Source organism: Crocodylus siamensis, chromosome 2 (assembly GCF_052110815.1).
Source record: "Crocodylus siamensis isolate JL-2025a chromosome 2, ASM5211081v1, whole genome shotgun sequence".
NCBI lineage: Eukaryota > Metazoa > Chordata > Crocodylia > Crocodylidae > Crocodylus > Crocodylus siamensis.
The window spans coordinates 75,600,230-75,623,034 of NC_143396.1; the positions used below are offsets into that span (position 1 = coordinate 75,600,230).

Sequence of the window (22,805 nt, forward strand, 5' to 3'; positions counted from 1 at the left end):
TATGTGAAATAATAATTAGGAAGGATACTTGAATATTTTCCATTGAGAATACATTTCAGCAGAAAACTAGGTTCTCAGCTAAATGATATCTTTCATTAAAAAAAGTGCTTGCCTTCCACAGATTTCTGGTGTTTATTCCAAAATTTACCTCTCTGCTTATGAGACTTATACTGCCTTATACTCTGATTCTCTTCCATGGATTAGACTCTACCAACAGATTTCATTTCCCATGATATATCACAGCCATGCAGTTGCCATGAAGCAGTTCCCCTCACCAAGAAAGGCACATCATAGAACAGGTAGCCCCCAGGAAGAAGCCTAATTTAAAGTTGATAATTTGAAGCATCATACATCTAAGCAACTGTTCCCATAAGAAACTAGTGAATTCTCTCTATCAGCCCCTCTCATTTATTTTTACTTCTGGAGTACAATCCTCTTCATTATTTATTTCATTTTGTCACTGAGAATTTCCTCCGTTTAAGCAATAAACAAAAACAGCTTTCAGTGTTAATGCTTTTAGATGTCACTTAATAGTAATCCTGGTTTACTTAAAACCCCAACTCTCTCTTGCTCTATGTTCTTCCAGGTTTTATGACTGTTACTAGCCCTTTCACTATGAATCTTTTGTACACACAAGATTTTATCCTCTGCAATCTCTCCTCCCTTTCTTACACTGTCAGCTTGCGTGTGTAGGAAACCACACTTATTTTAGGCTAGTAATACTCATTGTTCATACACTACTGCCACATACTTTAGGCTGCCTGAGATCTATATATTAATTCTAGCTCATCTGAGGTAATCAGGATACAGGATACTTCTTTATCAAAATGCCATCTGGAGTATGAAGTTCTCCCATTGTCATGACTTCAGGAAAATTCAATCCACTATCGTTATGGACCCACAATACACACCAAATGAATGTACTATCCATTTTACATTTCCTTAGTTTTTCCTTCCATTCCCTTGCTTTACAGCTACAAAGGAAAAGAAATTTGTGGAGAAGGGGAAAATGTTATAGTGAGTCTGTCCCTAAAAAAATGTCTTTTAGAAGCTTAAACATTCTCCATGTTTTTTCTACCCTTACTACTTTGACTCAGCATGGTACATGAGACTGCTCCATTCTTTTCAGCTTGCCTTTTTTTCCTCCTCTCATTCTGACACCTCTCCACCTGCCTGGTAATTTGATAAGACTGACTGGCCAACAGAAGAGAGATTATTTTTTTCTTCTCCAATCCTTTTGCTGTGAGGATTACCCAGTCAAAGGTTCACCCAAGTCCCATTGAGCTAGCATAGCTCTTGAAAACAGTGACATAACTTGTGGCTGATGCAAGTAGCATCACAACCAGCTGCTTATGGGTCCTCAACCTGAATAATCAGGTACCCAATTTAGGCCCTTAATGGTCCACTGAAGACAGCCCTTGATACAAATCTGGAAGACGGCATGAACTCACATCACTGGTTCCATAGCAAGATAGAACCACCGATTTCTCCCTAAGCAAAAAAAAATCTTTTTGGGGGTCAGCAGAAAATTTTCACCAAGATGCTGCCCTGTCTTTAACAGGTGTTATTTACAAGTAATGCTGGCATGTAAGAAAACTTACTGACAGAACCTTGCTTTAATGATTTAATTTGGATATGACATAGAAAGAGATGACAATGTACAGAAATTTGAGGCAGGGGGTAGACATACTAATGCTGTTAAATCTGTTAGCATCAGGTTCATTCTGGGGTGTCTCTGTCAAAAATAAAAAAGACAGGCTAAATGCAGTTTAAGGAAGGAACGTAGGGTATATGGCTTAGTGAATCTGGGAATATACTTCAAAGGACACAGTATAAGAAACAATATGAAATTGCTGAAAGGAGGAGAAGACTAGAAAGAGGTGCCAAGTTACAAAATAGAGATCAACCACAAAAATGCAAGGCCAGGAGATGTAAGCAAAAATATAGTTCAGAAAAAATTTCAAGATAAGTACTAGCTTTAGCCTCAAGTTGAATGAGACAGAAGAGGGTGAGAGCCTATATCAGCATTCAGATAGAAACATGGAAGACACCGGATGCTAAAACAACTTTTCTGCAACATTCAGAACAGATCTGAATGCAAAGATATGGGGTAAAAAATTGTATCATTGAGTCAGTGGCAATGCTGGGTTCTTATACGAGGATATTTTTGAGTTAATTGGCAAAATAAGGATTTTCAACTGTTAGATTTACTACAAAATTTACAGATAGGACAAATGACCTGTTGTCAGTGCTATGCTAAGCAAGAGTTTGAGTTTTTTTCCATAATTATTTCAAGCCTCCAAAATCATCATTACTATTTCTAGTTGGTTTCTCTTTTTTTGTCATAAATGCCCAATGAACTCCCTATCTTCATTGTTGGTGGGACATAATGATACTTCACTTCCTCAGGAGAATAAGTCACTCATTTATTCTGTTTTTAATTAAGTTTTTGGGGACTGCTGGATTTTTCAGCATTTTTTATAATTAGGCAACTTAGAGCAATTTCTCAAGTAACCAATTTAAGCGTCCATTGTTTACATTATTGGTCAATGTGTTTCAGGTTAGAAATATATTTAGAAAGTAAAACCTTTGAAGACTAGAGCCTCCAGATGGCAACTGAGTGTCATAGGTTATGTATCAGTGAAAAAATGTTTTCTGTGTTTTAATATAATCCTTACTTTTTGGATAAGTACAATCCTAGAGGTTATTGACTATTATATTTCAAGGGGTTCTGTGCCTCTCTCACAAACAGATATTTCCATTGGGATAGTGAAACGTATATACTGCAGAATCCAACAGTAATTCTAATAGAGCAGAGCTGTCCAACTTTGGCATGGCAGGGGCCACACACAGCACTAGTAATTAGCCCTCTGGGCCACACACCATATGTCAGCAGGAGGAAAGGAAGCCACCAAGACAAGAAGGCTGTGTGTTAATTGCTCAATGGCCACCAAAAGTCGGACAGCCCTGCATTAGAGGACATGTATATTTGAACTAGTAGCATACATTTTTGTGTGTGAGAATTAGACATTAGACATTTTAAAAAATGGACTATTTCTACTAAACACTTTTTTTCTTTGTTGTAACTAGGAAAGTTTACATGCATTGAAGTCCGTTTCCACCTTGAAAGGCAGATGGGTTACTATCTCATTCAAATGTACATTCCAAGTCTCTTGATTGTCATTCTCTCCTGGGTATCATTTTGGATCAATATGGATGCCGCTCCAGCCCGAGTAGCTTTAGGTATAACAACTGTACTGACCATGACAACACAGAGTTCAGGTTCGAGAGCATCACTCCCAAAGGTAGGCAAAAAACACCCTCTCATATTATACTGATATCACTGTGTTAAGACAAACAGTAATCCTATATAGTTATCAGAGGCCTTTGAAAGCCTTTGAAATGCTCTCTTTATTAAAACATTTGCACATTCATTAAGGATGAATAGAAGGAAGGTAACCCAATGACACTAGGTCTTGACTGACTCAAGAGGCACACAGCAAGCAATACTAACCAAAGAACCACAAAAATAAATATATCCCTAGGTGAATTGCGGCAAATACACTGCAGTTTAATTAGAAGAGTGGGAAGGAAACAAACCACTGTCTACAAATTGTGTGCATTTCATTATTCCACTCAATCCACAGATAATTTTTTTTAAACAAAGAAAATAAATTAAACTAGACAAGTACAAAAAACATTCCACAGGAAATGACTCATTGTAGAAAACAGAGTTTGTGTTTTTTCTAATTAACTCTTTCAAGCCTCCAACGTTCATTACTATTTTTTTTTGTTTTCTTTTGTTTTGTCATAAAGGCCTTAACCCAGGAAGAGCTGACCATCTTCATCCCCCATTGTGGCCAGTGGGAATAATTTAATGTAATAATAATTTGCTATTATCACCTTGAGACATTTATAAATATTGGATTAAAATTCCAGTTGTTGCAGCCGATTCTTTTTTCCTCTTTAAAAATATAGTTCTGCTATGGGAAAAGAGTGTTTTAGCCCTAAAATATATAAAAGATATATAATATATAAACATATATAAAACATATAGAAAAGTCAAATCTGCAACAAATGGAAACACTACAGCTCCACATTAAATGAGAGACTAACAGCAAAGTATTACATTAGGGGAAAAAAGCCAGATACACTTTTAACTACAGATTTGGGGCCTGATTTGGCTTTTGTTGGATTAAATGTTAAAACTCCAACTGCTTTCAGGCACAGCAAGAACCAGCCTTAAATTACAAGCCCAAATTGTATCTTGCAACTGAGCTACACAGGGAAGAGGGAGTATATCAGGGAATCAGTTATGTCTCCATCCCCAAAGTTACAGGAGACAAGAAGCTGTTTGAATGTATAGTGGTGGCTTCTGGTGCCTCCTGGACTATGCCAGAAGTAGATGGACATATAGCCAAGTTCTCTTTTATCTTATGCCCTCTTTCTCCCTACCAGCATTGCCTGGTAAATGCCAAGTCAGTCACTTACAGCTACTTTCCAGTCCCTTTGTGCTTCTTGATCATATTTCAGTATACACTTCTAGAAAGAACATTTCTTTTTTTTTCCCTGCTTCTCCCCTTTAAACTATCAGGATTATGACAAATGCAATGTAAAACAGACCATGAAGAGATGTTAGCCAAGAACAAAACTTCTGTTTTGAAAAGATTAGTTTGTGACCAGGCAAAATATAGGTATCACACATATTTAAATTAAATTGCAAAATACAGATTGAATCTTTCGCTTCTATTACATAATCAGCTTTCATGCTAGTGGTTGTTTGGTAAAAATAGAACTGCGGTAAGGGGCATGAATTTATCTTCCCCTGACATTATGATATACCAAAATACACATCTGTGGTTTGTAATATTTTCAGTCTGTTGCTTTTTTCCCTGCGTAGGTGTCATATGTCAAAGCAATTGACATCTGGATGGCAGTATGCCTGCTCTTTGTATTTTCTGCACTTCTGGAGTACGCAGCTGTAAATTTTGTGTCAAGGCAACATAAAGAACTCCTGAGATTCCGACGGAAGAGGAAGAAGAATAAGGTAAAAAGTAGCAACAATAACAACTTGGAGAGCAATGCAGAGACTGTTTTGTTTTGTTTGTAAACTGGAAGAAGGACTTTAATTGGTACAAATAGCACTATGTGAAATGGCCATACACATGAAATGGAAACATAGGGTGAAATTCACCTCGGGCATAGGGTCAGTACAAGGACTGCGTACCACATAAATCCCACTTAAATCTTAAAAGAGGGATTAAGGAAGATTTAAGTGATGCATGGGCCATGTGTAAGCTGTCTGCCCAAGAGTGCATTTCAGCCTGTGAAACAGAGTCAGAGTATGACATGATAATAGGAACTGAAAGCTCCTGGTATAGTACTGAGAGTTAGTAAATTTCATTTCCCAGTTTAGTCCTAATATTCAGTTCAAGGAGTTAGCAAGTATGTGTGTTATACAAACAAAATCTTTTTTATTTATTTAAAAAACTTTATGAATGCTACTGCTTACGAAGATTGTTTTCCTTTTAAAATCTTAACTGAGTGTCACTTTGATTCATCACAACTTTTGTCAATTGCCATGCAATCAAGAATTTACTTTAATAGAGCTATGGCAATTTATACCAGCTGAGAATCGGGATCAGGGTGGCGGCAGGTCCCCGCACCAGCTGATATGCTCCAGGCCCTGTACCAGAGCTGGCCTGAGAAGGGTGCGGGGTCTGAGGCAAATCAGCTCATGTGGGGACCCTCCTCCACCCTGGGATTGTGTGGCAGCAGGTCTCCACACCAGCTGATATGCCCTGGGTGGTGGGTGGGGGGCCTGGGGCAAATCAGCTTGTGAGGGGACCTGCCCACACCCTGGGATCAGGGCAGTGGTGGGTCCCTGCATGGGCTGATATGCCCCATGCTGAAGCCAGCCCAAGGATGACAGGAGGCTGGTGCCGCTGGATGGGACCCCATGCCGGGAAGATCAGTGCTGATGCTGGCCCCAGCTGGCAGCACGAGCCTCCTATCATCCAGCAGGCAGATTGGGGGCTCGCCCGCACCCCTGGGAGGGCTGTGGGGGCTGTGCCAGACTCCTCCTGGGGGTGTGGGCCCCTGATCTGCCTGCCGGATGACAGAAGGCTGGTGCTGTCGGCTGGGGCCCGTGGCAGCACCTGTCTTCCTGGTGCTGGGTGGGCAAAGCATCAAAACAGCATCAAAACAGCCAAACAGTTTCAACAAAGATAAACAGAACAGTGCTTTTGAAATTAAACAAGACTCAAAATGAAACACTGTTCCTTCGAAACACTGAAACCGAAGTCAAAGTGGAACGACGTTGTTTTGCACAGCCCTACTTCCTACCCACCTAACTGTCTCCAGTTAAGCCCACAGTCTTCCAATTTTCTCATGAGAACATTATGGGATGCCACATCAAAAGCTTTTTGAAAGTCAAGATATACAAATTTAGCCTAAGCTGCATAGATTGTACCAATAAGAAAATTCACCTGATTCACCTTTGATTCAAGAAAAGCAGCCATATGCCTCTAGTGGCTCAGACCAGAAGCCAGGGGATTCTAGAGCATGCCTCCCTGCTCAGCCAGAACAGGAAGCTTGGGCCAAGGCTAGCCCACTCACCTTTGCAGGGGAGATGCAAAGCATCCTGGGATGCTGAAGAACTGTGAGGTAATATGAATCTGGAAGGGATCTGGGACAGAAGTTCAATCAACCAATTTAGTCTAAATCAGTTAAGTCTGATGCTACATCCATTCAGGTTCATCTTAAAATCAGTGCCAGCCTTTAGAAAGTAGTTTATGCACACTGAACTTCTGTTGAGTTACAGATTTGAAAAGCTTTGCAGTCACTTATACCAGTTTATGTGTAATTTCTGTCTCTATGATGAGCATAATAGACTTCATGGCTAAGTACAGGTGCTACAATCTAGGCCCAAAGATTAAAACCTTTCTAATCTTTTAATATTTTACTTAATGAAAATAATGGAAATTCTATTCAAATAAACACTCACTGAGTGCTTTCCAGGTTTTTGGCCATGAAATATGCATATTAGGTAGACTCCTATTTTTCTAAAAGGATTTTGTGTCAACTTTATCTCCTGTTGAAGTTAGCATTTTTCACAGACTTTGAGGGGAGCTGAGTCAAAAGATGTATGGAATATTGCTACATGTCAGATATTGAACACTATCAAGAGGGAACATATGAGTTAGTTCGAAAGTCTGGAGACCTGGCCTCAAATTACCTTTTCTATCTTTGGGCTTGCTCCTCCGCACAGGGAAAATCTTATATTTCTTGGATAAAAGTCACTGTTGTTCAGTGGTTCTGTACAATACTTTCACAAGCTGGCCCTGAATGAATGTGAAAATGGGGGGAGGGGGGACTGTTTTTGCTGACTTTGGCTGAAAAAAACTTTCCCAGGCATATGGGACGAAACCAAGTTGTTTCTTTTTGTGATAAAGAAACTGCAAAAAGCTTAAAGGTTTGGAATCCTAGGAGTGGGCCTGTATGAATGGATTACTGAGAAAGGTGCAAATGTGGCAAGATACCCACATCATGGATGTGATATAAACAGATTTGTTACTTGATATATTATATGACTACATATATAACATGTCTATTATAGTTCCTCTTCTTCCAGCAAATGGAAGACTGGCAATCATGTTATTTTTTCTGGATTTCAAGGAACCCAATTCTTTTTATTGCATTCAAGTAGTTCCTTTTCACCACACAATCAAAATCAAAGTGAAACACAGGTTGTATATTCTAAGCACAAGGGTGCCTGTAGACATGCGGGATGCCTGATCTGACGTACTGTAATTATAGCGCATTGTAGCAGACTCAATTAATTGAATCTGCTGGAGTGTGCTAATTAGCACTGACTAGCATGTGCCAACAGATAATGAACAGTCCAGCATGCTAATTAGCTCACTCCAGCAGCCTCAGTGTCTTGTATATTCAGCTTCCCAATGCCTCAGAATGGCAGTGGGGGCACTTAAGCTCATTCAACAAACTTTAGTTATAGTTAAAGCACCCCTGCCACCATTTTGACGTGCCAGAAGCTGACTACACAAAACATTGTGGGCACTTTAATTACAGCAGCTCTTGAGAGTTCTAATTAAAACACCTCTGCTCCCATACTCCCAGAGCATATGTAAAGATTCCCAAGGACAGCATCTTTTGGAGCAATATTTCTTTCCTTATCTATAGTTATTCTGATTATATAGAAGAAAAGACATACTGCTTCAAAAGAGCTCTTGAAACATGAGTTCACATAGACTGGACCTAATTCTGATTTCACTTTTACTCACTAATTGCATGGAATTACTGGAAGTACATTGCGATGAAGTTTCGAATTAGTCTTCAGAGTATGCAAGATTTATAACAGAGACTAGAATTGCCCTCATCCGTTTAAACAAAGTCGATATATAAATCAAAATATCTGTACCTGGTGTCAGTATATTATGACCAAATTGTGTTTTCAGATTATTTTTACATAAATTCTATTCAGTATTGCAGGAGGCACACAAATATGTAATGTTTAAAAAAGCTGCATAAAGTGCAATTCAGATGTGTAACTATGAATATAAACAGGTGCATTACTGCTAGAGGTACATCAATACGTTGGTCCCATATCGGATCAGTACTGATCTAAGGAAAATTGACAATAATTGGCAATCAGCTTTTTATGGCTAATGTGGCTGATAATGTGGCCAATAAATGCCCCATGCATGCATGCAGCCACAGTGCAGCACACAGGTAGCCAGGAGCACAGACCTGCAGCATGGAGACCATCATCTGGCTGGCAAGTCTGTTGTTGGGGAAGGGAAGTGGTGTGTGGGGAACAGATCAAGGCTCCTGCAATAAGGGAGGGAGTGGCGTTTGGGCTGGGGCAGGCACTGCGCAGCTGGGGAGGCCATGGGATGGATCCATGAGTGGCTCATCTGGGTGATGTGAGGGGCACAGCTCCCACCACTATGCATGCCCCAGATCTGTGCATGCGGCAAGGGCTGGATGCTGCTTCAGGCTGGGGGTGGCACTGGACACCTCCTGGTGGGGGTGGGCTGGGCCAGGGCTGTGCTTGGGCCAGGTGGGGGACAGTTACAGCAAATTTTGGGGTGGGTGTCGCACACCCCACACAGCTGTCATCCCAGCACAGCTGCCACCTGCCCCAAGCGCAGCCCAACCCAGCTCCCCACCAGGAAAAGCCTGACAGTTCCAGCCCACAGCAGCAGTCCACCCTTATCCCACGTACAGATTTAGGGGCACATTCCCCCCCACCCCCGGCCTTCCACGGCATGCATAGCAGTGGGAGCATTTATTTCCTCAGATCACAGCTATGTTGTACTCATGGATTTCTTGCAAAGTATGCTCTTCCTGGATTTCCTTGCTCTATTCAATGAAGGATAGAGAGTTAACAATAACACTTAATTTATAAATAATCTTAATTATTATGCCATCAAGGTGTTTTGAGATAGTAAAAGTATTTAAACACCTATGCTTTTCTGTGCACTCTTCTGTGAGTTTTACATTTTCATTAAGATTTTTGTTTTAAAGATTTACCTGTTGTCACTTTCTTGAGTTATTTACTTTTGCTTCTTGATGGATTTGTGTTTGAAATCAGTAATGTGAAAAAACACAGATCAACCTATCTCCTTTTTAAACTTCTGCTTGCCCTATTTTTCCATCCCTGAACTTGTTTGCAACTATTCCCCAAAAGGTAAGGCAGGCAGTTGTGTTTTCAGCTGACATTGATGCTTCTTCTTGTGGATGTCAGCAGAGAATGACAGTACCCAGGGGTAGATCCAGCACTTCCCAAAGAGGAGGGAAGGAGCAGTACCTAACACTGAAGGGGAGGCTGTACTGCTCTGTTCCCAGCCTCATCTCCCATCTAACTTTATTGTAAGTTATTCCCTGGAGCAGATAAAGACATTCACTACTGTCAGGGGAAGATCCAGAAGTGGGTGCAGTGGTGCCACTGCATCCCTCCCCTCTTTTAGATTGGACTGCACCATGGGAGCCTCTGAGTACTATAAGTCCCTAAAGCAGGTGAAACCCTTTCCCCCTTGTGCTCAGAGGCTTGCCTCCTCCCCTCCCACTCCTGTTCCACCTGCCTCTACTGCTTTCCCTGTTGTCCTGGGGAAAGGGAAAAGCTTCAGAAATGCCTCTGCCCACCCAAGCTGGGCTGTACAGGGGTTAGGTTCAACTGAAAATTGGACATTGGCAGTGAGGATGGGTGGGCAGGTTCCTTCTCCTTACTCCTGCTCCCAGGGAACAAGTTTGGGAAGGGAAGGAGGGAGAAAACTACTCTCTCACTATGCTCTTGCCTCTGTCCCCACTCTCCATAGAGTTCAGCCCCTTACAGCCCTGCTAGGGACAGGAAAAGCAGCAGCAGCAGGTTGGAAGGGAGGAACAGGAAGGGAGACATTGTATGTCTAAGCAATAAAGGGAAGGGAAGGGAGGAGGCTTGGTGCTCTACTGTCCAAATGGGGGTTGGAGGAGGGAGGGCCAACTGTGCCAGTGCATCCCCTCTGGAACTGCCCCTGGCAGTAGCTAATGTCTTTATCCGCTTCATGGGAATAACTTCTCCATAAAGTTAGGTGGGAAACCTTTCCTATCCTCTTACACTTTTCAAAGCTGCCAAGAACAATTTTCCAGCTGCATCAGGATAAAAATTAAGACCCTGCAGGACCAACATATCCCAAAATAGCCAATAATCTGGTAAATGGAAGAACTTGATCCTCAGTCTCCCATATCCAGGTGAGTGCTTTAACAACTAGGGTTTTGACTACCATGATACGTTTCTCCATCTCTCTTTTTGTCTAGAAATTCCATCCTACAGGTGAGAAATTTTTCCAAACACATTTTATTAAAACTGGCATAATCCTGTAAAAAATGTTCAGTTTCAATAAAAGGACATTTTCTGATTAAATACAACTTAAATAACACATTTCTTAACAGTTCTAGTTACAAACCGAATTTTAGTCTTAGGTTCTACCAAAGACAGCTCTCCTAGTACTTTCCCTTTTCCTCATTGCTTTATTTAGTTGTGTCCATATCAGCAACTAAATCAAAACTTGATATATTTAAGCATAGGGCAAATCACCTTTTGATTTACAAACATTTAATCCACTATACAAACAACAATTGCAGTTTGCCAAATTAAAAACAAGGAGGTAACAAGCAATAAATGTTATAATTGTTTCTTTGCAATATCTGACATAAGATTCAGGTACTTTTTGTATTTAGTAAGTTTAAAAGTAAGTTAATGATTCTTTCCCTTTTTCCTCTCTCATTCCCAACTCAGTTACTATGTCTAGTGATTATAAAGCTTAGTGTACATTTGTGACCCATTTGGCACAGGATAAACTATCACTATGGCTCAAGGATTAGATTAGATTTTGCTTGATTTTTTTTTTTAAGCTACAGCACATATGAAAAAATTAGATCAGAAAAATCACAGAAAAAATAAATTAAACATGGGGGTTGGGATTAAAATAACCTGGAGGAACTCTTTGAACTTTACATTGTTTATACTGAACTTCTGAACTTTACATGGCTTTTATATTATTCATTGTAAATTTATTATACACAGATAGATACCAGATAATAGAAAATAGATTTTTTATGTACAAAAAGACAGCCAGATTATACTATCCATTTATTATATTGGAACACTGATGGTGCTAGAGGGATGATTTTTATTTTTTATCTTTTTTACCGGTTACATAAGGTGAAAGTCTCTTGCCCAACAGAATGGGATTCAATTTGTAAAATCAGAATTTTCTAGCTACAACATGGTGTTCCCTACATAGGATGGAATACATGTCAGAGGTTTGCTTGTTTATTTATTTTTAACATGAATATTATCACTTGAGGACTAACTAAGAATTACATGCATCTTTTTATTTTTCAAAGAAAAAATATGTTTATAACTAGATATCAGCAAAGAAGAATCTGGACACATCAGAAGTGGTTAAAAACTTTCAAAAAAGTAAAGATTTTTCATAAAAAAGGGAAACATCATTTTGCAAAAAGATTTGCCGTTGATCAACTTGGTCTAGTTGTAGGAGCCAGTCAAGACTAGGATCCTATTGTTCTAGCTGATGAATAAACATCTAATATTATAAAAGCCTTAGTCTGTCTGTCTGTCTGTCTGTCCGTAATGCTTTATTTGGCTCTGTTTGGTTGTCTTGGTAGCCAATCATGATGCTTACTGAAACAACCAAACAGAGTGCTCTGCACAGAGAAGAGTGCTGCCATGACAGTGGAGACTGAGGGGCTGGAGCAGGAAGACAAGGCCAGCAGTGCTGGCCTCACTCCCCTCCCAAGCCCTGCTCCTTGGAGGCAGAGGGGGACAGAAAGCGGGGAGGGTAGGGGGGAAAATGGGCCTAGGCCTAATGAGGTAGGGGGGAGGGGGAAGCAGGGGGGAAATGGGGCAGGGGGAAAGTGAGGTTCCATCTCTGTCCCCCCCAATGATGGTGAAGACTGAGGGGCTGGAGTGGGTGGGTGGGGGGGGACCCACAGAGCTGGATGTGGGGGTGGTTGTGAGGCCCACAAAGCCACAGGCAGAGCAGCGACAATGCAGGTCATTGGGTGGTGCCACTCCATCTCCGCCCCCCACTGTCATTCTTGATGGGCAAATGGCTAGTTTGAAGATAATGCAATGAATAAGAACATTGAGGTGAACAATGATAACAATGTGGTAGAAGTTAAATTACTTACATTAGCTAAGCACAGCACTTAATGAAGGTTTCAAATCATGTAAAGTTTATTTTGCTTTACAAATGATTCAATCTCATTCCCATATAAATAAGCAGGTAGAAAGACTCCTTAAATAAAATTAGCCATCTCTATCTTATCATGCATCTTAGTCATTGCAGCTTTCTGAAGTAGTTGTGAGGAGGAATTTGAAGGAGGGATAATGGATAGATTCTTGGAGGAAGTTCTATATATAAGAGATAACAAAGGAAAGTGAAGACATGTTTATGGTGAAAACAGGTTAGTAAATTTTTTAATTTGGCATCTCTAGGATACTGGAGAAAGTAGGAAATGATAAATTTACTTTCCAACCTCTCCTCACCACAAAATTGTTTAAAAATCCTTACTGGAAAACAAGTCATTGGTCACCTTTGAACAATGTGTCACAACAGGAGTGGATTCAGGAAGGGTAAAGAGACTGTGTTGAACATGCACAGTGAATGCTCTGAACTCACCAACATGTGAGCACAACTCCTGCCGGGGCTCCGTAAATGCTGCAAGTTTGCTGAGTTCACCAGCTGATCTCTGCAACTCTGGCTAGAGCCTCTACTTTTATATGGATTCAGAGCTCAGTGCTGCTGCTGCTGCTCATCTCCACATTTCCCCTGTCATGGAGTTCAGTAATCTGGGGGGAAGGAGGAGGCAGGAGAGGGCAAATGGTGGTACTCCCCCTGGGCTCTGGAGCCACCCTCCAGCCAAAGCTTGTGCCAATAGCTGGTGAGCTAAGAGAGCTCACATGTACACAGACAGAGGGTATCTGACCCTTCTCACCATGTTCCTAGATTTGCCTATGTATCACACCAACACCAGTTAAAAAAAAAAATCAAAACAATATACCTGCAAATTGAAATATTTCTGGTTTGGGACTTGTTTGGGACTTGGAGACATAATACCTTAGTTTTTATGTACTCAGTCATGAAAAAAAAAATAGTTCCTAAATCAGGGTTACAAGATCTGGCCCTTCAACAATTGAAATATAAAAACCTTATGCTTATTTACTTGATTTTTTAAAAATAACTGACACACAGATTTTATGCTCATTTTTGTCCATAAGAATGGCACAGAAAAAGAGGGAGAGGGATACCATAGAGAAAAATTTCAGTTAGAAGTGTCATGTGCATAACACATATGCATGAAAGTTCTTTTCTTGCAAACACAGAATAATTGTGTACATCTATGAAAATAGTTTAGTTTTAAATCATATTCTAAATTTAGATATTTACTTCTTTGGCAAAGTCATGCTTTCTATTCTATTTTCAAAAACTGAGAGATCTAAAGTATCTTTAGTGATGAAAATAGACATGCACTAAATTGATTATACCTTTTAATGGTAATCACTTTTCTTTTCTTTTGTTTTCTTTTGGTCTACCCTTCCATTTTGATGAAAGTATTTTGAGGGAGTGCTTGATGGAAATGAAATCAGTGAATCATTGCGGCATAGCAATGGCTTGAGAAGTACAGAGCCTATAGACGGGACTTTGCCTCAAATCTACAGTACAAATTTAAGGGTAAAATATGTAGAAGATGTCCCACTTGTCACAACGTGATACCCAGTCATTAACAAAGGCCCTGTCTTTTTGTCTGAACTAATGTCTTCCTATGTGGACCCCATTAACCTTCATTATTGCCTGTATGTGATAATGTGAAGTGTTAATAAATGTACTTGTCTCCTTAAATTTGTAGTCCATTCTGATCTGTGTAAATCTGGGATTAAAAACTCTACTTTCTGCAAACACTTGGAAATCAACAAGAGAAATAGCTTGGTACCCAGTAAATATTTACTATAGACATTTGCACTAGAAAACTATTCAATAATGATTACTGCAAAGAGAAAGTGAGGGAGAGAGAGTGAAGGAGAGAGAAAAAAAACCAAAAAATACCCCCAATGCAAGCATTTCAAATTAACAAAAGCAAAGATTACAACTATAACCTTAAGCTATTCACACTGCTTACAATTAAAAACCACAAACTACAGAAGATATTTTCAGCAGTTGTAAGTATTATTCCTCAAGATAAGTAAATTATTCAAAATATGTATCAAACAGAGGACAGCATAGTCATGAACCCAAGAAAATTAATATCTTTTGATCATTTTATGGCTGAATATTTTATACAATGATGTTGATATGACAATAAATAACTCATTACCCTCAAGCCTCCTAAGACTTCTAACTATACTGCAAAATCTTTTCGTACAGCTATGGCCATTCTTTAATTATTATTTTTAAGAGCTAATAAAATATTTGTTAATAAAATATTGACATTCAGTTGTATTTAACTTTAATCATTAGCTGCTTAAGCAGTATACATGAAAATCACTTAATATTTTTTTTAAACTTAACTAAAGGCTTTTACAAATAACAACCATGAAATCATTTCTCCTTTTGCTAGTTGTACATAAAGATGATACCTTAGGCAATTATGGAAAAGGAGGAAAGAAAAGGAAAAATGCTTCCTCGTTACCTCCTAAAATGAAGACTTCAGTTTTCAATTAACATCCTTCAGGCCAAATCTTTAGTTGGTATATGAGTATTCATCCATCCTGGTTTCACAAGCTATGGATCTGACTGAATATATTTGTAAAGAATTTCCAAGAATAAAGAAGGAATAAAGGGATCATTTTAATGGAAACAAGTGGGCAATTAATGTCATTTTAAATATGAGTCCATTATTATTCCAGTGTCTCTGAAAGTGCATTTACCAGATTAATTTTAGTTTGGAGTATTAGTAAACAGTCCTGTAGTTGGACCTGATCTGGCTAACACATCCAAGTGAAATCCAGTCCTTATTTATTACACAGTGTCATCAAACGTTCTTTGTATATCAGTAGAAGTACTCACAGTAATATGTACCATAGTAATAAGAAGCACAGTACAATCTCATTGTAATAAAGCCCTACAGGACTGGGTGAACAGTACATTAAAATGTGTTCACAATAATATGGTTAGTCAATTTGCTGCATCATAACAAAAAGAATAGTTCCTATTTTGGGGATTAAACAAATGGCAGGGGCAAGGAGGGGAGTGGAGGAAGGAGAGGTTGTTATAAACAGGGCATTATTATAAAGAAGTTGTACTGTATGTGGAGGGTTGGGCCCTTTTTCTGGAGCAACAATTTAAAAATCTTTCGATCAAATTCATCTTAAATATAACTCTCTCAAATCAACAAAACTTGATATTTTATAATCCACTGATTGACTATAACAGCAAAAATGTTATTTCCCAGTTTTTCAGATAGGAGAGCTATAGTACCTTAGTACTTATTTTAAAAGAAGTTATTTAAATCACACCATCAAAACATTTTCATTCCATCATTTTGTATTTCTGTTATGTGTCTGTGCTTTAATAATGGATCTTCAGTTTTCTTGGTTTCGTGTTAATTTTTCATTACTTTTTGTTTACATAGAAATGGTTTATAAAACAGAGAGCTATGGATACAGTAGTTTTGCTGGCAACACTGTTGTTTGGCTTGCAAATGAATGACAAAGGTTTAAAAAGAAAAACTTCAGTGGAGTTTCTCCCGCTTTCCCCAGTGATGTGTGTATCATTCAGTTTGTGGACTGATCTAGTTCTTTCTACCTGCCAATTCAATTAGATAACTTTGACTTTTTCTTCTTAAACTTTGATTTAGCTGAATTTGCTTACATATGTTTAATTCAATAATATAAAAAATAACGTATCTTTAACTAGAGCTATTATTGATTTTTTTCCCCAGAAAATGACAGTCCATTGAAACTGAAATGTATATGGGAGGGAATAGGTTGTGTCAATTTTCTGAAATAAGAAGCTGAAATGAAAAAAAACACTTTCAGTTCTCAGCAAACCATTTATCTTAATTACTTCTGGATACTTGCTTCAGGAAAACATTTAAAATGTCAACTTTTCTAAGCAATTTGGATGGGAAAAGAAAACTGTAACAAGGCAAAACTGTTTCCATCCACTTCTTTTAGCTTTATTTTCTTCTTATTGTAAGGTGAAAATAAAGGTTTCCTTGAGTACTTAATTAAACCAGAATAGATGTGAAGTAGTAGGAAACAGTTTCAAACTACTAAAAATGTGAGCATCACAAAATTCATTGGACTAGTTTGAATAGGATACTATAGCAGGTCTAGTATTCTAATACAAGGTCTGACATGACCCACATTCAGTCTTGGCCTGCTTTTCTCTCTTGTGTCCTGGTGGAGCCCATGGTCTCACTTGCTCCAATCAGTCCTTAGGCCTCTTTGAGCTCAAATCAGTTTTCAGGTACCACTGACATGCCCCTTTTTCTTCTCCACCCCTCCCCACCCTGCCAGTCTATCATGGCTCAAAAGTCCACAATAGCTCAGAAACCAAAATAATCATTCACTCTGCCTCAAGTGCCTTCAGGGCCTCTCATCTCCCCAGTAAACTTCCTATTCCTCATGGCAAGGATCATGAGGTCAAAAGCATGCCTTGCCCAAAATTAACAAAACTCACAAACAGTTCCAAACATACAACACAAAATCCCTCCAAGGTGCCTGTTTCCCAGGTGTAATTGTGCCCAAAATGTTCCCTTCCAGCTGTCTACCCAGTTCCAAATCTTCTGAATTTATTCACAATTTCATTCAAAATATGCCCACAAACAGAAGTCATTTTTTTTAGAAGTATGCCTCATCGCCACACAGGGTATATACTTGCCTCCCATGCAGCCTTCTCATATCTGCCACTAGAAGTCAAGACATATTTCATTGATACCGAAGGAGTTGTTCCCAATGTACAGTGGAATAACTCAAAAAACGATAATCAGACCCTCTTCTATATTTTAACCTTTATTTTAAGTTCAAACACTTTCCTTACAAATATTTGCAATTTAACTACTTTTATTTGAAGTATTGATAAATAACGATAGAAGTGAGGCATACAAATTAAACCAATTAAGTGTCAACCAGTCAAAATCCCCACTACTGTATTTCATGTCAACATTACCATTATTATATTCTTTGTTCTCGAATAATGCTAGACACTGGTTTGCTAGTGATTCTCAAACAGGGTGTTTTGAGGTACTTTCAAGGGTACTACGTAATGGCATACTGCTAGGTATGTAAACATGACTTACAAGATAAACCCAAAGGGCATTTATACACATGCTCTAGGAGTGGGCGGTGGGGGAGTACTTTAATTAGAGTGGTTCCAAGAGCTGCTCTAATTAAAACACCCAGAGCATCTTGTGCATCAGCATCCCCACACTTAAAAATGGTGATAGGGCTCTTTAACTAAAGTTCATTCAACAAGTTTTAACTAAAGGGCTCCTGCCAACATTTTTAAGTACATAGATGCTGCTACATGAGATGCTGGAGTCTGCTGGAGCATGGTTATTACCACACTTCAGCAGACTCGTTAATTGACCCTGCTCCAACATGCTGTAATTACAGCATGTTGGAACAGCCTTGCTGCTGTATATAGGTGCCCAAATATTTCAAAGAGGAATCCATAATGTCACAAATATTTTAACCTGGAGTTGTCTTTCTGAGTTCCTTTCATTAGAAAAACTGTTCTATTACTTTTTTGTAGTCATAAACTGGTAAAAACTAAAAGTTGGCATTTTGAGGGGTGCCTTGAATGTAGCCAGAAGTGCTCCAAGTCTAAAAAGGGGTGCTTTGAGTCTAAAAAAGTTGAGAATCACTGTGGTAGGCATTGAACTAAACTGATGGTCCCTCCCCAACCGTGAGGTTTGCCTAAGCAAAAGCAGGCAAACTGTGCTTTAATTGGGAAGAAAAAGAACAATAATAATAATTATTTATTTGATTTTATGCTTTTTGAATAGATTACTTTTAAAAGTGGTGGTTAAAATCTGAACCTTAATAAAGCCACTGAATCCATAAGAGTTTCTCCAACAACTTCAGAAGTGCAAACATTTAACCCAACCAAGTGGTGGCATAAAGAAGGTGCTGAAGTAAGGATAAAATACTTTGTTTTCAGCAGTTGGGAAGATTTATATAACCAAAGATTGTCTTACTTTTCTTGCAACAGGATGATGAGGTAAGAGAAAGTCGATTCAGTTTTACAGCCTATGGAATGGGGCCATGTCTGCAAGCAAAAGATGGAGTGACTCCAAAAGGGCCAAGTAATCCTGTTCAAGCTGCACCAAAAAGTTCTGATGAGATGAGGAAGGTATTCATTGACCGGGCCAAGAAGATAGACACCATTTCCAGAGCTTGCTTCCCATTAGCCTTTTTGATTTTCAACATTTTTTATTGGGTCATCTACAAAATCATTAGGCATGAGGATATTCACCAATAACAAGATTAAAGCTTCTAGTACATACAGTTTGGGCTGGCATATTCAGCTGGAGGTGTTCCATTGCAAATGTGTGTGCAGATACTGCCTGGGCTAGTTAAAAGGCACAGAGGGGGGGAAAAAAAGATTTCATTTGACTTGCTATGCAAAGTCACAATGGGATTGATGAAGACTGGCACCCAAGGAAGATGCAGTCTGATACTACAAAAATTTATATGCATTTACTAAATGTAATCAATTTTTTCATAGTAAATCACACTATATGATAGCTTTACTGCCAACGTGTTTATACATACTGTTACTTAGTGGGATAATTGTACGGTACTCTTTAAAGTTCCTTACGATTTTTTAATTCATTTGTATTTTTAAATTACAAAAATGGGTCCAAAAATGTCTCCGATAAATTCATAGATTATACAAACAAAGATTCTACTAAAATTTCTAACTCTGATTTCAGTCTTACAAGATCACAGACTACTGATTAGTGTTTTAGTCTAGCATATTTTCTTGATTTAGTAATTCAAATGGGATTTGTAATGAGAACAGGATTTTTTAGGTTATTTTTTGTGTGTTTTAAACTTCTTACTTAGACAAAGGACTTCATAAATTAATTGCAGTCCCTCTGGAGATTTAAATGTGTGTCAGTGTAAAGCCCAATGTAGCACAAGGTATCTACTGCCTAGTCTGAAGTCAGACATCCTGGTACTGTCACATATCACAATGAGACCATGTTGCTATTTTGAAAGGACTGTTCTGTCTAAATATTTTAATTACCTATAATTCACTCTTTGATGAATCAAAAGAAAAAATTTTTTATCCTTTTGATAGATTTTTTAATTTTTTTCCTCATCAGATAACTTATACACAGAGTATTTTGGGGGACAAGCTCGGTAGAAAATTTTATGATGTCTCATTTTTAACTTGCTGAAAAATGACATAACATACTAAAAGTCTGAAAATTGTTTGCCGTATACATATTGTTTAAGTAATTCTAGCTGAAGCATTTTGAAGATGAATATAGCAGTGTTTATGCACGTATAACTCCCACTGTTTTCAGTGAGATTATAATGTATGTGTTCATAGAGATTGCTGGCTCAGTCTTTTCTTATGTTTAATGACTTGCTCAGTGAGGAGATTCTGACAGGATTTCTTACATACTGGTAGGAAATATTCTGTATCTTTGAAAATATATATTTTTTTTTAAATGAAAAAAGACAAGGATATTCTTTTATTTTTACTGTACTTTACCATAATAGGAGAATTTATTAAAAAATTGGAGAAATTCTTCCTTACTTAAAATTACATGGATCATATTAATTTCTTCTTTAATTTATTATATAATCAACTCTTTTTATGGTATCAAAGAAACAACAACATTGAAGTGAGCAATCTGGCTACATTTTTTTCTATTAACAAAAAAAAAAACTTGATAGCTAGAGGGAAAAATTTTACCTGGTATTCCAAACCTGCAGTGAAATCCTGTCACTGAAACAATTTGTTTTTGCAAATTTGTTATTTAGTTTGAGTGTGTTTTAAATGTTTGGTTTGTTATTGCTCACAGTGCATACACAAAAGCAAAATACAGCTGAAAGCGAACATCTGCCGCATAGCTAGTGGCATACTGCATATGAACGAACCGTAGCAACATATCATTGCATTGAAGATTATGATGTGGTGACCTTGTTTTAGTTTTTCTCTGAGGATTAGCTAAGAATATTTGAAAAATAATGACTACCTAGATGTGTTAAATGGTCTTAGAAAACAACTTAATAACTCTCTTCAGTGTTATTTTATCAGTTTTTCATGTATTGTTTAAAAAAGAAAATTCATTCTGAGCAATGATTTATAGATATGTAGTACTGGTTTCACTGATCTGTTGAGAAAATCTGTTAAAAAATGCTCGGGGAAAGTAGTTAGCTGTGTAAGTCTGAAGTCTGGCGACAGGCAGGTAGATTTGTACCTTATAGGGAGCATCTACATGTGTGCTTTAATGTGCAGTAGCCTATTTTACTGCACACCAAAACATCATGTAAAAAACCATTTGATTATGCTAATGTGCAGTAAAATAGGCTACTGCACATTAAGCATCACTTAAAAACTGTGCCCATTCATTACTGTGTATTTGAGGCAGTCTAATGTGCATTTCTTTAGTACATCACATTGGAGGTACTAAATTTAATATGCATTAGCAAAAGTACTTTAATGCATGTGTAGACTAACTAAATCAAGATGCTTAAGCTTTCATAAGCAGCAGCTTGCTTTATCAGGTGCTCAGAAAGGGCTGCAGGAAGCACAGCTTCTTAACAGAAAGCAGGGATTAGAATATGAAGGGTAGAGAAAGGGAAGGGGGCATTTTTGGAAGAGGCAAAATGAGGAAATGAGAGGAAACAAAGCAGTTAAGCAATTGAGGGGCCTAGGGATTATAAAAGGTAACTGAGATAATGAGATAAAAATCTATTGTCTTGGCTTGGACCTGGGCTGTTAAACTTTAGAGGGGCCAGGGTCTGCACAGGTCATAGTCTTCATGAAGTGGGGGGGCTGCACAAGCTCCTCATGACCCTTGCTGTGTGAGCAAAGTGACAACCCCACTGCGGCTACTGTATAAGCCACCCTGCTGCTGCTATGTGAAACGCAGGGTCCCCCACTATGTAAGCTCTCTCACTGCTACCACCACTCTGGCAATCACCTTTCCCCTCCCCGCCTCCACTGCTGTGCAAGCAGCATGAATTCCTCTCTACCACCATCACGTGCCTCCTCCCCACTGTCGTATGAGCCCCTCTGCTGCACCCACTCTGTAGGCAATCCCTTCCCACTGCTGCTGCCATGGGAGTAGCATGAGCCCTCCCCCATTAGTGTGCTGGGCAGCAAGCTCACTGGCCTTCCCATCATGCCATCCTGCCCTAGAGACCCTAGCTACAACTGCCACACCAGGCAAAATAACAGAGATAGAGGCAGCCAGGCAGGAGCCTGAGGGCTGCACATTAACCCCTTGCAGTCCAGATATAGCCTGCAGGCCACCAGTTGGACAGCTCTGGTTTAGATCATACTTAATGAAATCCAGCCTGTGGAAGATTTCTTGTTCCACAATTTTCAGATTAAGTTCATTTTTAAAATTTTGCTGAGAACAGGAACATTTAGATCAGTGGTAAAATGTCCAGGGAGGTTAAAATGTTCTTCCATGGGCCATTGTATCTTTCTGGAATTGATGTCAGAGCAGTGTTCATTTATTCTTTCATGTAGGTATCTCCCCATTTGTCCATGTAGACAGCACAGGGGCACTATAGGCAAGTAATGGCACATAGGATGATTGTAAAGAAACTAATTAATTCATGTTATATTGCTTGTTATTCGATGAGGGGGCACAGCTGGCTGCTGGGTCTAGAGCAACATCTTGTGCCTTTGTGAGAATAGGAGTTAGGTAGTCTCCTGCTGGACTGATGTTGTTTGAAGCTGGGGAGCTGTATATAAACCAGGACAGGTTTGACGGCCATGGCTACCAATACTACTATATTTGCCAGGTTTTGATTCAAGTTGTTGGGGGGGGGGGGGTTAGTATACCTTACAAAAAGAGAGGTTGGCCTGTTTCAATTTCCATTGAAGTCAACAGTAAGTCTCTGACTTCAAAGGAACAAGATTGGGCCCATTATCAGGAGGCATTCATAAAATAGCATATAATCCAGGCTTGTCTTTTTCTTTCTTTTCTAAATAGCTATACTAACCTCACCAGACACCCTCTGTCCAGTAAATAAGTTCATTTAAAACAAAAAACAAAAAAACATAACTTGGGCCAGAGCC

General features: G+C 38.8%; 1 protein-coding gene across 1 annotated transcript in view; it reads left to right on the forward strand.

The window, feature by feature from the left end:
* GLRA3 (glycine receptor alpha 3) overlaps positions 1-19,013 on the forward strand; it is a 152,286-nt gene extending 133,273 nt beyond the window's left edge. Inside the window, exons 7-10 of the mRNA XM_090034714.1 lie at positions 3,091-3,305; positions 4,901-5,047; positions 14,142-14,261; positions 18,744-19,013. Coding sequence (XP_089890840.1) covers positions 3,091-3,305; positions 4,901-5,047; positions 14,142-14,261; positions 18,744-19,013 — 752 coding nt within the window. The remainder of the gene's footprint in view (positions 1-3,090; positions 3,306-4,900; positions 5,048-14,141; positions 14,262-18,743) is intronic.
* Positions 19,014-22,805: the final 3,792 nt, after the last annotated feature.